This window comes from Lagenorhynchus albirostris, chromosome 13 (genome assembly GCF_949774975.1).
Source record: "Lagenorhynchus albirostris chromosome 13, mLagAlb1.1, whole genome shotgun sequence".
Lineage (NCBI taxonomy): Eukaryota > Metazoa > Chordata > Mammalia > Artiodactyla > Delphinidae > Lagenorhynchus > Lagenorhynchus albirostris.
This window is the reverse complement of record NC_083107.1, coordinates 70,941,470-70,957,032: the sequence shown is the minus strand read 5'-3', so window position 1 is coordinate 70,957,032 and position 15,563 is coordinate 70,941,470. Positions and strand designations below refer to the sequence as shown.

The following is a 15,563-nucleotide window of genomic DNA, read 5'->3' as shown; positions in this document are numbered from 1 at the left end:
TTGCGGGAAGAGGGGCTGGGGTCTAAGCGTAGTGCTTTAATTTGTTTTTAGAGGAGCTCCCCTTCCCCTCCCAGAACAGTGAGTCGCCGTGCCACCGGCCCCAGAGCGCCCCGAGCACAGAGCCCGAGGTGCGGAGCAGAAGGCAGCCCAGGCCTGTGACCACCCACGGTGGCCCCTCGGCGGTGTGGCCCAGGGGCCCCAGCCCCGGGCAGACCCTGAGGCGTTGCCTGATTGGGTCCTTAAGGCCACGGGTCGGGGAGCCTAATCACCCCCTTTTTGAAACAGGTTTAGGGGACCCGAGGATTTATTTTTTGTTTGTTTTACTTACCGAGTCTATTAAGTGGCAGAGCAAGGATACACTGCTTTCTGAATTTGAAAGACCTCACTTTTTCAACTGTAATCACCTATCTCCTCAATTTACTCTTTCTTCCTTCGGGGATTCTGTTATTTATGGCTGCCATGAAAATGTCCAACTATGATAAACATTTGGGCCAGAACAATTAAAGTGGCCAGAACCCGAGTCAGTTGCTTTGATGGAGGTAAAATAATGTGGCATTTGGGGGCCGCCTTTGGGTGGTGGGACATAAATCCCTTGAAATTAGGATCTGTTGTGTCTTAATCACAGTTGTTTTCCCCAGAACTAGAACAGCGCCTGGCATAAACTTGGCTCTCAAAGAATTCGCCGAATGGGAATGGCCAGGGATCGCATTTGGCCCAGGGTGGTTGTAGTGTTTCCCGTGGTCACCGCAGCATCAGGAGAGCAACAGGGCGGGCTGTGGGTAAACAGCAGTCCCTGAGCTGCCCTGCGGGAGAGGCGGTGAAAGCCAGGTCTGGGCTTGCCAGTGAATTCTTGATACTCCAGGGTCTGGTAAAGCAATGATTTTTTCATAAAGTTTCATTATTTTATAGAGAGAAGCTCTAGGATATTTCTTCTGTTTTACCCCTTTTACTGTGGTGGCAGTAAGAGTGGCGAGAGAGTGTGTGCGTGTGCGTGTGTGCGCGCGCACAATCACCAAGAAGGAGCTATCAAAAACTATTTCCTTAAACGAAGAAAAAGTGGTTCAGAAATCTGACATACACCCAATAGTGTGTATAACATTTGCTAATCATGTTAATAGGATGGCTAAAAAAATGTGATTTCTCAAGATGATTGTCGGTGTATGTTTCTACTTCAGATAAATTGATTTATTCTAAATTTGTGTTGTATTAGGGGAAAACATTTAATTGTTTTACATGATTTTTCAATTTCCGTCTTAAAATAAGTGTAAGAAGGCTTTATTTTAAAGCAAGAGTCTGTTTATATTATCAAGAGGGTTGTATTTTGGAGAAGACCCTAGTTAGCTGTCTGAATATCATTTTAGATTTCATGTGAAGCTGTTAAATATACCGGTAAAAATACAACTGTCGGTTTTGAGATTTCTCTTATTCACAGATTTGGTATTTGAGTTTGAGGTCTAGTTTATTTTGATGCACTCGTTGTGGCAGAACTGAAAGATGAGCCAGAGATTGAATAACATAGTTTTAAGAACCTGTATCACTTTACACTAGATAATTCTATTAGGTAACAGAATTTCTCTTCCAGATGCTGAATTTTTATTGCCTTTCCACTTGTCCTTACTTAGTTCTGTAAGAGTAAAAGCTGGAAGATCAGTTCATAGTGATCCAAATGAAAAGCCCTAAAGTAAGGATTTAAGTGCATCAACTTTACCCAAGCTCATAATGGAAACAGCAAGTCCCTAGATGTAAGACCATCTTGGTCCTCAGCCAGGAGTTCCCAGCTAATTGGCTCTGGACCCGTTGAACTAAATCAAACTTCTGTAGTTTTGACTTATAAATAGGTTTTAACTTATAAAGAGACCTAGCAGAAGTCAGGAAACTTCAAGGGCTTTTAAAACACACCTACAGACTGCCTATAAAGAGGCTTCATTTTATAGAGGATCCCTTTAATTAGTAAGCTTTCTTGGTACTTTAAAAATAATGGTGTGATGTAAGGGATTTGATTCAAAATAATCTGGGTGGGGGGCAGGGGAGTGAGTAGGGATTTGGATGAAATAAGATCGACTCTGAGTTGATCATTGTTGAACCTGGGTGATGGCTTCGTGGAGAATTGTGTTTGAAAATTTCCATAATAAAAAGTTACAAAATATGTTTTGAGGTACAGATGTTAGATTTACACTCAAACTATTGGTAAAATACACTGTATTTTGTCACTGGTTTGTTTCTTCAGGATCTAAATGCTAATATTTAATTCTGTAATTTTAGGCATTGGCTAGAGAAGACATTGATGAAGCTGTATACGTGATATTATTTAGAGAAAATTATGTTGCAAAGGTAAGAGTTGGCTACAGAGAGTGGATTCCAAGTGTGTTCTAGGTAAGCAAGAGTGATACAGAGCAGTGTGGCCAAGAGGATGTTACCATGTCAGAGAGATTCATTTTTCTGGGAGAACGAACCTCCTCTGAATCACCCATTCATACTACATAGATCTGAGATTGTGCCATCTCCTTGCAGAATCACTAGGAGGTTGGGAGTCCCAGATCTATCCTTAAGGGATCTGAGAGATTGTTCTAACTGCTCCCCGTCTTTGTCCTGTTACTGAATAGAAATTCTTTCCTAAAATCTACCCCTCTCTCATATGTTCCTACATCACAGTGGGAATATGTAAAGCCACAAGAGATGAATTAGTATTTAAGGATAATGACCAATCAGTACTGATCGTCACTATGGAATTAATAAATTTAAGGACGTTTTCATCTCAATGAGAGGGATTGAAATTTGGTGTATAATACGTTAACATTTGTACTGTGGCTTATAATTTATAAAGGAAGTTTATATATATTCTCATTTGAGCATCAAAAGAGGTAGGTGGGTTTACCCTCCTTTATAAAAGAGAGAGAGGTGCTGATGCAAGTCTAGGCTCTTTTTGTTCTACCACTTTTATCACAGTCTTTACTGATAATGAAGGCTGGAGACATGGAATGGTGACCAGGGAATGCTTTGAATTCTTAAAAAGAAGCAGGAGTTTTCTGAGTTAGGAGTGGTTTGGATGTGGTTTAATCTGGAGGCACAGTTGTGGTGTAGAACTGTTCATGGGTTCTTTCTGCTCTGTGCTCTCAGGTTCTCTTTCTGAAATTTATACTGTTCTTCAAATATCTTATTCTATGACTTTGCAGCCTCAATGTGCTGAGAGCTGAGGAGTGGGAACAAGTGTTCTCCCCCCCCGCCCCGCTTATTCAAATGAAAATAAATGGAAAACTTCTTTTTTAAAAAATAAATTTATTTATTTAATTTATTTTTTTGGCTGAGCTGGGTCTCTGTTGCTGCACGCGGGCTTTCTCTAGTTGTGGCGAGCGGGGCCTACTCTTCATCGCGGCGCGTGGGCTTCTCATTGCGGCGGCTTCTCTTGTTGCTGAGCACGGGCTCTGGGCACGTGGGCTTGAGTAGTTGTGGCACACGGGCTCAGTAGTTGTGGCATGTGGGCTCAGCAGTTGTGGCTCACGGGCCCAGTTGCTCCGCGGCATGTGGGATCCTCCCAGACCAGGGCTTGAACCCGTATCCCCTGCATCGGCAGGCGGACTCTAAACCACTGCACCACAGGGAAGCCCAAAATTCAGTTTTTTTTTTTTTTTTTTTTTTTTTGCGATACGTGGGCCTCTCACAGTTGTGGTCTCTCCCGTTGCGGAGCACCAGGCTCCGGACGCGCAGGCTCAGCAGCCATGGCTCACGGGCGCAGCCGCTCCGCGGCATGTGGGATCTTCCCGGACCGGGGCACAGACCCACGTCCCCTGCATCGACAGGCGGACTCTCAACCACTGCGCCACCAGGGAAGCCTGGAAAACTTCTTAATAATTTGTTTTCCTTGTTTGTATTACTTCCTTAGAGATTGGATACGTATTTTCAGCATCTGGATGTTTTTAAGGAAAGAAGAAAAGAGTTGTTACATAAAAAATGGACTGAAAATGTTGCAAAGCCTCTTCAGCAGAGAATTATGGAAAAAGTAATTTCATATAAAGGGTTGGAAAAAACAAGAGAATTCTGAATATTTTTAAAGCACACAAATAAAACGGTATGAGAATTTTTTTTTTTTTTGGCAGCTTTAGAATCACTGGAGCATGGGGTTTTTATTTTTATTTATTTTATTTATTTTGGCCATGCCACAAGACATGTAGTATGTGGGATCTTAGTTTCCCAGCTAGGGATGGAACCCGTGCCCCCTGCAGTGGAAGCACGGAGTCTTCACCACTGGACCACCAGGGAAATCCCATGAGAGTTTTTTTTTTAATGAAGCATTATTTGAAAAGTTGGGTCAGCATTTTTATTTATGCAAAGAGTCTCAAATTTATTTTTGTATCTAAGATGAATTCATGGAACTGTGATACAACCTACTGCATTTTTAAACCTGAAATTCCAGGTAGAGGGAGTAGAAGTGTTGATTTGGAACTAGATTTATCAGGAATGCTTTTAGGTAAATGTTAATAGAATAACAGTGGCTTAAAACCATAAGAACATTTATTGATTAATAAGAAATAGAGGGATAGGTGGTCTCATGGTGGGTTCTGGCGGCATAACAATGTCATTAATTATCCAGGTTTTTTCCTGTTGTTCTATTCTGCTATCCTGAATATTTTCAGTTTCTGCCCGTCACCCTCACATTTGAAAGCACATTTGGTTGCTTACAGCTCCAGGTATTAGGTCTGTGTTCAAGGCAGGAAGAAAGGGTGAGAAATGATGCCAGGGGGTCCTTTTCTTACACCTCATCTCATCCTTTGTGATCAGGAAGCAAAAAGAGTCCCCAGAAGCTCCTAGCAGATTTCCCCTCAGGTCTCATTGGCCATAACTGGGTCACACGCCAAGTCCTAGCTAAAAGCAGAGCCAGGAAAGAGTGTGTGCCTTTCCAATCTCTCTAATAGGTTGTGGGCAAAGGAGAAGCGGTTTCCATGGCTGTTGAGTTAGTCAACCATGAGGTGAAGGGATCACCAGTTTATACCCTCTGTTATTCAGTTTGGTTTTACAAAACAAGAACAAAATTTCGGCTTCTTCTATGGAAGAGTTTTCTATTTTAACTTTGAGATCAGGACCCTCTTTTGACATTAAGGCCCACCTAAATTTCCAGGTATTTAGCAGAGATCTAGAGTAGTTTGACTGGAATGTTAGAGTATTTAGGTATATTTACTGAGCAAAATTTCTGGATGTGTATGTTAACTACTTCTTCCTAAATGCCCTAAGAGACAGAGCTCAAGGTTGAATCCAGGTCACTTTGAAACCAAAGTGCAACGTCTTACAAGTATGCCCAGAAATGTGATCACACAAGTGTAGGATGGGGAAGCCATGCCTTAGAAAAGCCATGTGTTGAAGTCTAAGTGATTTAAAATGACAGTAAATTCAGTGTGAGTCAGCCGTGTGAGCTGGCTTCCAAGAAACCATCTGAGTTCTTAGGCTGTATTGAGAGGCGGTGCTTCGAGTGGGAAGCATCAGGCCCAACCTGTCCACCTGGGGATAGTCACCAGTTACAGAACCTTTAGAAGAGGGTGGAGCTGGACAACACTTCACAGGAGGAAAAGTGGAAAGAAATACAGCATATTTAGCCCAAGGCAGAGATGATACAAGAGGAAATGAAACCTTTAAGTACATATTGTAAAAGGCTGACATGTGGATGAAGAGTAGTTGTGTTTTGTGTTGCTTCACGGGGAGAACTGGCAGTGACAAGGCAGACTTCAGCTCTGTCATAAGGACAAGCTTTCTGGTGGTTAGAATGACCAAGAATGGAGCAGAAGGTTCTCAAACAAGGCTAGTGGATGACATGAGACTAAAGCTGGATGATTACTTCTCCCAGAAGGTGGTGGACTCTCACTGCAATCTCAATTACTTCTGAGATTTCTTCCAACCCTTTGAATCTATGATTTTATATAAGAAATGGAATAAAGTATTTGGCTTTTTTGAATCTTGCAAAAACAAGAAATATACTAAAGCACGTTTAAATGTAATGCTTTGCTCTTAAGTGTACTTATTTTTTTTTAAAGGAAATTATATTTGGAGACTTATGATCCTGAAGTATACAATCCTTTTTATATGAGAAAAAAGGACTCAAATTATGGAAAGGTAAGTAAGTTTCTTACGTTTACCTATTTATTCTTAGAAGCTCTGGGGTTGGGGAAAACCTGGTCACTTTAGAAGTCTCATAGTTATTCTGCATTCATTAAAAAAAAATTCACAAAAGCATTTCCTCTGAGTTTTAGATTAGGAACCCAAAGTAATTTCGACTGCTTGGGAATTGACATTGTGAAAAAGGCACTTGCATGTGTGTGATAATTCGTCCATTCATTCATTCATCCACCCACTCACATTCAGCAAACTCGAAGCCCAGGAGGTAGGGGAAGATAAGTGGACAGTGAGTGTGATGAGAGTGTCACAGAACCAGCGCCGGGAGAGCTCCTTTCTAGGGGAGGTGAAAGGAGGGATGCAAGAAAGGCCGCCCAGGGAGCCAGTAGTTGAACTTGTAATGAGTCTTCACATTTTAAACCAACAATATAGGCTTTAAAATTTTGAGATGTAGGTTTCAGGTTTTTTACTCCTGTGTAACAAAAGTGACCATCTGATAATACTATTCATTAAAAAAACGTGTGTGGCTCTGAAGAGAAAAGTGGTTTCTTTTGCTTCTCCCGAAAACCAAGGCAGATCATGGTTGTGAAGATAGGAAGGTTCTTTTGGCTCTGGGGGACTCACTGTATTGTGTTGGGCAGTCATTATGCTGTCTCCTCATTCAGTGGATGTTGTCCTTGCAAATTTGCAAGGGTCAAGGTCAAGTGTGTGGGGAAGTAAACAAGGGGAAATAGTCCCTCTGTCTAAAGCCTATACTTAGGATGGGGGAGGAGAAAATCACCTTCCTCCACGACCTCTGTAGCTGGTCCCTGACCCTCAGCACACTGATGTTCTCCTGCCCCGCGGTTCTCATGGGCCCTTAGAGACCAGTGGTCAGCCCCCAAGGGGGCGCTCTTCCTCCCAAGCCGGCTTAGGGCTCTGCCTTGTGCTCCTAAAGCACCCGAGCTGACGCCTCTCATGACAAGGTGGTCATTGTCTATGACTTGTCTGTTCTAGACTGAGAGATCCCCAAGGACAGGACCCTGCTGGGTTGCAGCACGCAGTCGCATTAGCAGATATTTGTTGACTGATGCAGTGATACTGTAGAACTCTGAACAGGATTATGTGTCTTCTCTTTGGGTGGCCCTTGCTCCATTCAGCCACTTAAGGCTCAGTGAAATATCCTAGTGTGAGGCAGGTGGCATTTACGCTTCCCTTGCTCTGTATGACATTATTCCTGGGTCCTTATTCTCAGCCGAGTTGGTATAGAGTAAGGCCACACTCGAATGCTTCAGACAGATTTAAAATGCTTAATACAAACTGTACTTGCGTCCTCAAAGAGTCATGTTCTCGCAGGTTACGGTCCCACCGTTCTGTGATCCTCTGTTTAGAAGACAGCAAGAGTTGGATGAAGAGCGGAGGGCTATTTTTCAGTATAAGATGGGTACTTGTGATCATGGGGCTTTGTCTTTAGAGACTTCAATTGTCAAGTGATTTCCTACCCCAAGAGTGACTGGAGTTGACTTTAAGAGTGTTGATTTAGATTTTTATCTTCCTGTAGGAAAATGATGTACCTTAAAAGAATTTTAAAGAACTAGAGAAGGCCAGGCAGTATGCCAGATTGCCCCAGCTGACTTTCAGTCTCCACAGAGTGGTTCCAAGAGAGCAGCCCACAGCTTCTGCAAGGCCTGTGGGAAGCAAAACTCGTAGCAAATGCAGGAAAGGTCTTTTTGCTGTGTCTATAGTTTTGCCTTTTACAGAATGTCATATAGTTGGAATCACACAGTATGTAGCCATTTCAAGATTTTACTTTCATTCTTTTTTTTTAATTTTTTTATTACTTTTTTAAAATTTTTATTTATTTTTTATTTATTTTTTTTTTACTTTCATTCTTAAAGGCTGTTCTCACAGGATTAAGAATGTTAGGTTGGCAGATATTTTCTTTCAACAAATATTATATCCCCCTGTCTTTTGCTCTTTCAATTGCCCATCCTACCGTTGTTCCTTTGAAGATAATTATTTTTTTTTCTGGATGCCTTTAAGATTTTCTTGTTGTCTTTGATTTTAGTAGTTTTCCATGATGTTTCTAGATGCGGATTTCTTTTTATTTATCCTACTCAGGATTCATGGGTCTTTTTGTATCTGTAAAGTGATATCTTTAGTCAGTTCTGGGAAGTTCTCATTCATTTTCTCTTTGATGGTTACCTCTGCCATATTCTCTACTTTCTTTCTGGTACTCCAGTTAAACATATTTTAGATTTTCTCATTGTACTCCCTGTCTCTTACCCTTTCTTGTGTATTTCCCATCCTTTTTGTTGCCCCATATTTGATACTAGGTATTTTTACTAATTATCTCTTCAATTGTGTCTAATAATATGTTGTTAAACCCACCCACTGAGTTCTTATTTTCAATTGTTTTATTTTTATAGTTCTAGCATTTTATTTGGTTCTTTTTCAGATGGGTTTTGGGGAAGGCTGTCTATATTCAGGGCCTGAGGGGACCTCTTTCAAGTGCCCTGGTTTGATCCCCCCTCCGCAGGGTGGGGTGGTGTTCAGAACAAGGTTGACTACTCACTTTCAAGGACAGCACCAGGCTTGGGAGGAAAGATCCACCAGAGGTACGCCGGGGGCATGGAGGAGTCAGTCCCTGCTACCTGATGTTGGCCAAAGCTCCCAGGGGACAAAGTAGCCAGAGATTGCCAGCTCATTCTGGAAGGGCTCTTTCTTCTCTGGAATTGTTTACACTGCTGTCCAAAGACTTTAAAGTATGAATTTTGCGGGGCCGGAAGGAGGTGAATTCTTTTTATTTTTCTCTAGTTTTTGCAGCAGGGGTGTCAGTCTGTGCAGACTTATAAATTCTACAAAAAAAAAATTATAAAAGAAAGAAAGAGAGGAAGAAAGAGATAGAGAAAGAAAAAAAAGAAAAAGCCCTGTTGTGTTTTCTTGGTGTTTCCTTTTTATCCCCCATCCTGAGTTTTGCTGGAATGAACAACACTACTTTGTTTTCTTGTGATTTGGAAGTTTTATGTTCTATTTCTGGTTTCATGGTTTCTTTATCAGTTTTAACAAATATTTTTATTTAAATGTCAATAATTATATAACTCCCCATCCCCTAGCAAGACAAAGACTTTATATTGCTTTATTTCCTCATCTCCCTTCTCTGGCTCCTCAGCCTTTATAGACGGTCATAGCTCCTTAACTGGTATTCTGCGCTTGGGTCTGTCTCTTCTGATGGACTCTCTACCTTTCCATCTTTTTGAAGTGATCAACCCTCCCCAACAGAAAACCCTTCAGTAGCTTCCCATAACCCTTCCAATAATGTCCAGACTCAACATAGCACATAAGGTGCCCTCTGAATCCTGCCACCTTTTCTGGCTTCTTCTAAAAAATCCCCACTCCCTAAAGAAAATAAATATACTAAAGCACAGAAATATCTGGGTCAAGTCAGCACTTGAGAGGATTATCACACGATGAAGTACCTCTACTCCCCCATTTGCCTCTTGCCTCTACAGCAAGCCCCTTGAGGGCAGGGGCTGCTAACTTATCTTGGTGCTCCCAGCACTTAGCTGGAACATTGTATGATGAGTAAATGCTTCTGGGAACATTGATGAGTAAATGCTTAGCTGGAACATTGTATGATGAGTAAAGGAAGGAAGGCAGGAATGGAGGAATGAAGGAGGCGGTGATTTCTCTAGATAGGCCTGGGCTTCCCAGGGCAGGAGTGGAGACAGCCCTGGGAAACATTCTGAGAGGACACTCCTGGAGGTGCCTCAGGTGGCTGTTCAATAAAGTAAGAAAAGGACTTAAGAGCAAGGTGGCTATGTTAGAGACAGTTTGATTACAAAAAGCAGAGTCCTTGTCAAGTTAAAAAAAAAAGGCAAGGGGGCCTGGGTATGTTAGAAAGCATCAGTCTGTCATGGAAGCCACAGTCAGTGTCTCTGTCTGTTCAGGCTGCTATAACAGGATACGAGACTGGGTGGCTTATAAATGACAGAAATACATTTCTCTCAGTTGTGGAGGCAGGGAAGTCCAAGATCAAGGTGCCAGCAGATTCAATGTCTGGTAAGGACCTGCTTTCTGGTTGACACTGTGGAAGGGGTGAGGGAACTCTCTTAGGCCTGTTTTATAAGGTCACTAATCCCATTTATGAGGTCTCTGCCCTCATGACCTAATCACCTCCCAAACGCCTCACCTCCTAATAACATCACATTGGGGGTTGTGTTTCAACATCTGAATTTTGGGGGGACACAAACATTCAGACCATAGCAGTCAGGAAGATAGCCAGGCCACTTGAGAGACCATGAGGCCAGTCCTTTCCTCTTTGGGACTGTGTGGCATTCGTCATAGCTTCTCTTTGTGAACTGCTTCCTTTCTCTTTCTCTGCTTTCTTGTGCATGTCCTGGAAAATGGATGCCCTGGTCCTGCCTTTCTGGTCTGAGCCCTCTAAAGCTGCCTGGAGCCCCTCTGTCCCAATTACAGCTCTAGGGACTGAGGCTCTGGGTCAGGAGCCTCTGCCACAGCCTGAGAAGGTCACATGACTTACTGCCTAAGAGTGGCATCAGCAGAGGTGTGGGTGGCGCAGACTGATTGACGGCCACAGAGTGATGTTTTCTCAGTCTCTCTTTTTCATCAAGTGAGTATTGAGTTCCTTAACTTAATTTTCAGACAGTTATTGAATGGTACAATTCTGTTTATACTGAATTAAGGTAAATTTTTTCTACTTTTCTTTGCAGTCCTGAAAAGCTTGTCTGTGCAGAAGAGAAATATCTGCCTGATAAAGAGAAAACGACTAGTGACCTAAGTCAGACTGTTTCTGAAAGGCAGTTTTATTCCTCGAAGCTTGGCCAGGAGTAAAAAGCATGAAAAGAAGAGTCTGGTGAGCAGAGATCTGGGGGGAACAGGGCTCGGATGGCAGAGTTGTGTAACATCCGACAGATAGCAAACAGAGTCCAGAATCCATTGACAAATCCCTTCCTCTCAGACAGACTCTGAGGGCAGAACAGGCAGTAGTAGCCAAAGAAGGGAGTGAGAAAGAGGAGGCAGAAGGAGGATTTATTTCATGCAGAAGAAGTGGTGGGGTCTCTTCTGGGCACCCTTTGGCAGGAGAGCCTTGGGTGAAGACGCTCAGAAAGGAGATTGTGGGACCCCGGACCCCACTTCTGGGGGACAGATTGTGCCCTTCATAAGGTGAGAGAAAACCTGGCCAGAGGGGATCTTCCCTCTAGGATATCCTCAGCTCTTTTTTTCTGAGTTTTTGCTCTCCTGCCATTTTCCTACCATTTACTGCTTATTACATCCAAACCAGACCAAAAATTTTGTTCTCCATAGTTTGGTCACAACAGGTGGGAATCTTTTGAAATGAAATTTATACTAAAAAAAAAATGAGGGCAAAATGATAGTTTATGTGAAGGGCCTTTACATGCAGGAAATTTCCATGCACAGATTTCCTACCCAGAGCTCACACCCTGGTTGGTACAGCTGACAGCTCACGGTCTATTTCCCCTTCCATCCTCTCTCCCACAACCTGTACCCTGAAGCCTGAGGGTTAGGACGCTTCTAGGGAGGGCTTCGGGCACTTGGTAGGTAGTAGCTTCCTGCCGTTCTGAGCGAACTGTAGATTTTTGCATCTCTTCTTTCACTCACCAGCCTGGCTCCTTCCCTCCACCACACACAAAGCGCGAGGGGCTGTCCTTTTCTCTAGCTTAAAAACCTTGTTAGATAGGTATTTTGTGACCCAACTCCTACCCAATCCTGTTGTTCTCCTGTCTGTCCAGAGAGAAACGGATGCCTCTCATGTGGTAAGTTACCTCTGAGCGTATTTCTGTCTGAGAGCACGGGGAGCCAGCCCCTCAGTCAGGTTTGAACGTGACTGTGGTCAGCCAGACCCTTACGGTAGGGCAGCCTAACTGTTGCTCCCAAGAGATCAAAAAGTGGAGCGTGGGTTACGTACACTGGAAGTTTATTTTTTGCTCCTGTACCGGAGCCGGTGGGTCAGCAGGTTGGCAGGCCGTCCCTCTTTCATGCAGTCTTTAGGGCGCCTGGCTGTAGGAACATTTCTCATCTCCAGCACCTGGCTGCTAAGCTTGCCCCAGGAATTCATTCCTGTCAAACTGAAAAGGGAAGAGGTCATGGAGGACGTCTGGCCTGGGGGTGTAGGGGGGCCCCCAGGACCAAGTCACAAGGCGGCCCCTAACTGCAGGGGGCAGGGGGTGCTGGGAAGAGTAGTCCCTGCTGCTCAGAGCACAGTGGCAGGGAGAGCTGGCGTCTCATGGAGAGCTGGTCATCTCTCCCACACCACAGAAAGTTAGTGCTGTGTGGAGTCCAGAGACACGGGAAGCCCTGTCTGAGAGGTGCAGACCCCAGATAGAGTGAGGGTAAGGTGAGGGGAGGGCTGGCTGGGAAGCTGCCCGGAAGATGAGTGTCAGTTGGAATCAGCCAGGAAGTTCCTCCCTGTCTCGTGAGCCCCTCTTCCCCACCCTACACTCAGCTCTTCTGTCAATAGGTTTTAGGAACCAGACGGCACAGACCCAGATCCTGGGTAGGTGGGGAAGGCCAGCAGAGGCAGAGATCACAGCCCGTGGAAAGAAGAGTGATGACAGCAGAGGTCCTGGGCCCCCGGAACTGTGCCCCATAAGGGGCCATTTGTAACAAAGCTTTGCTGACCTTTACTTTGCAGTGTCTCTACAACAGTTAAAACGTTGCCAACATTTTTTCTCTCCAGAAATGGAAAAACAGAAGAAAGAAATAGAAGATCAGTTTGCTTTGCTCAATGCAGCTCAGCCTGACCAGCCAGACTTTCCCTAAATTGAGGAATATCCGAATAATAAGTTACTGTTTATTGAGCTCTCCTTGTGAATCGGGAACTGCGTGAGGTACTGTGTATTCATTTAAAAAATTTCCCAGCAAGGTAGTATTATCACCTTCCATTACACAAAGCTCAGAGGTTTGCTAACTTGCTCCAGGTCAGCTGCACGGTTTGAAAGTGGCGGTGTTCTCTATCCCACGTCCAGTCCCTCTGGTGCCAAAGCACATGGTCATTCACCAGGGTACTCGATCTCCTCGAAGCCACTCTGACTTTGTGATGTTAGACTGCTCAGAATTTGGGTCCCCTTTCAGAGCGTGGAGCTGTCCGGCGTGCCCGCCTGGGCACCCTGATCCTGAAGAGCACGGGAGGGGCTTGCTGGGCTCTCCTCCAGCCACTCAGTCTTTCCCCTGGAGGGGTAGGTAGTGTAAGGTAGTCCCTTCCTCGCCCTTCAGAAAATCAGGCTACCGTTTTTGTCAGGAGCGGATGTGACTTCTTAAGGAGCAGTGCCATGTTCCTCCATCAAAGGGGGTGACTGGAGTTGCTGGAAGTACTGCCATTAACTATCCTCTGTAACTTCATAGTTGTCTGACTCACCTCTTGCAGGCTCCTCTGTCCTGAGTCCCACAAGAATGCTAACATATCTAGACATGGAGACATGGCACTAGCCACAGTTCATCCCATTGAGGAAGTCCCACAGTCCCAGGAAAGGATTATCCTATAGCTATGCTCACAGGTAACCCCAGGACTGGTTTTAAGCCTGCCTGACATCAGTGGCAGCTGTATGCTTTGAAAGTCAGCTGGTCAGAGGCAGACTTGTGAACATCAGCCCACACCTGCCTCCATAACCAACACAGCTCGAGTCTCAGAACCCTGTAGAAGATCAGCAGTTTGCTTTGCTCAGTGCGGCTGAGCCTGAGCAGCCAGACTTTCCCTAAATTGAGCAACATTCTTAATTGTCTGGGTTCAGATATTGAGCGTCTCTTCCTTTGACACTGGGGCGTATTCCCTTTAGGTCTGTGTTTTAGCCCATCAGTGCCCAGGATCAATACCTGGAATGATGGATTTTTTTTTCCTTGAATATTCTGAATTGTTTTCCAGTTTTTCTTTGTCCAGTGATTATGTTTAGGCAGAAACAGGGGCTATGGTGTGGGGACATTTGAATCCTTCCTTATAGCTGCTAGAGAACACCTGCTCCCTGAGAAATCAGGGCTTCTGTAGCCTGTGTGATTCCTTCCAAAAGGCAGATCTTTTCCCAGTTGTACTCATTAACCCAGGGATTTAGTGTGTAAGAAAGACCTTATTTTTATCAGTGTTCAAGACAGAGTTCACATTTCAAAATCCAGAGGCTGAGTAAACAGCTCTGACAGGTGTGGATGTGTCTCTGACAGCATGGGGGCAGGGGGAGGGAGACAGGTGCTTCTGGAGCTGGAGGGGCTGAGGGACCTGCTGATGATTTTTAATACTTGTGCATTTTCTTCATGGCTAAGTTACCCCTGAGGGTTTACTCAGCTAGGCAAACAGAGGCACTCAAAAGGGAACGCTCTAGCTCCCACAGAGATCATCCATTCTAGCCATCAAAGAAACCAAGCCCCAGAAACAGTAGGTAAAGTGACCAGAGTCACAGAGCAAGTCAGTGGCAGTCAAGACGAGGCTCTGGGGTCTCCTGACTGACTACTCCCCCGCCACATTCTGTCCTGATTCATTACAAGCAGCCCCTGAAATTACCTTTTAAAAGCCTTTCACATAGAAAGTAAATCAGTCAGGCTTTGAAGTTACATTCATAAACTTATATTTTTATTCTCTTTCTGTACATATTGGCAATGATAAAGCTTAAAGATGCATGTCCTATGACATATGCAAAAACAAGGAATTTACATAAATAATTTATACTTCAGAAAATTAACGTTGAAAAATATTTTCTGCATCATTAGAGTTCACAGTATTTAAAGTAAATCAAGCTTTCCCCCTTAGATTTCAAACTATATTGTCTCAGCAGAGAATGATAAAATCTAATCAGGAATAAAATGATCAAGTTTCTGTTTTTATTCAGTGCACAAGTGGACACTATTTCCGTAATCAGGCTGTTCCCACGCTGAGGCTGCATTTCTTCCCAGTCCTTCACCTCCTGAGTGGCTGTGACCCAGCGGAGGTCACGTGGTGTGAAATGGTTACAGCGTCACCCAAACCACCCACAGTGGACACATTCAACCAAGTGGTAACGTCTGGTGGTCTGATGCCTCATTTCCACATAATACTTTTTATAGCCCTGAAAATGGAAATCCTGGCATCTAAACACAGCCGAACATGTTAACACTAATACAAGGCACTGTGCTATGGGGTTTGGTTTATTTATAGGGAAGGTCATGTTTGCATAGATTGCTAGCGATTTAGTGTGCGATAAAATAGAGGCCCCAGCATGCGTGGCCTTGTGATGGATGAAGCGGCGCGACGCTCCGCCAGCTCAGGGGCAGCACCGGCTATCTTCTCCAGCCCCAGCCTAGTGGGCAGATCCCTAAGGCCCCTACAGGAGAGTTTTTTGCTCAAAAAGCTGCAGGTCAAAGCGCACCCAGACCTCCCCAGTGGGGACCTCATGCAGCAGCAGTCGGCGGGTTGTAGGGCCTTTGCTTTCCTGTTCTGTTCGAATTTTTGCCACTGGAACTTCAGTGCGACCCAGGAAATC

General features: G+C 44.2%; 2 protein-coding genes across 9 annotated transcripts in view; one reads left to right on the top strand and one right to left on the bottom strand.

Annotated features, from left to right (window-relative positions):
• Window positions 1-450: 450 nt before the first annotated feature.
• On the top strand, window positions 451-15,194 carry FAM228A (family with sequence similarity 228 member A). Its single transcript, XM_060168977.1, is given in 8 exon segments — window positions 451-487; window positions 490-539; window positions 2,263-2,331; window positions 7,435-7,534; window positions 7,653-7,878; window positions 10,812-10,925; window positions 10,927-10,954; window positions 14,934-15,194. Coding segments are annotated over 8 exon segments (885 nt in total).
• The window catches only part of ITSN2 (intersectin 2), a 161,360-nt gene continuing 160,452 nt past the window's right edge, over window positions 14,656-15,563 (bottom strand). For all 8 annotated transcript variants that reach the window (XM_060169732.1, XM_060169730.1, XM_060169725.1 and 5 more), the window contains one exon: window positions 14,656-15,562. In XM_060169732.1, coding sequence (XP_060025715.1) covers window positions 15,405-15,562 — 158 coding nt within the window. In that variant the 3' untranslated portion in view covers window positions 14,656-15,404. The remainder of the gene's footprint in view (window position 15,563) is intronic.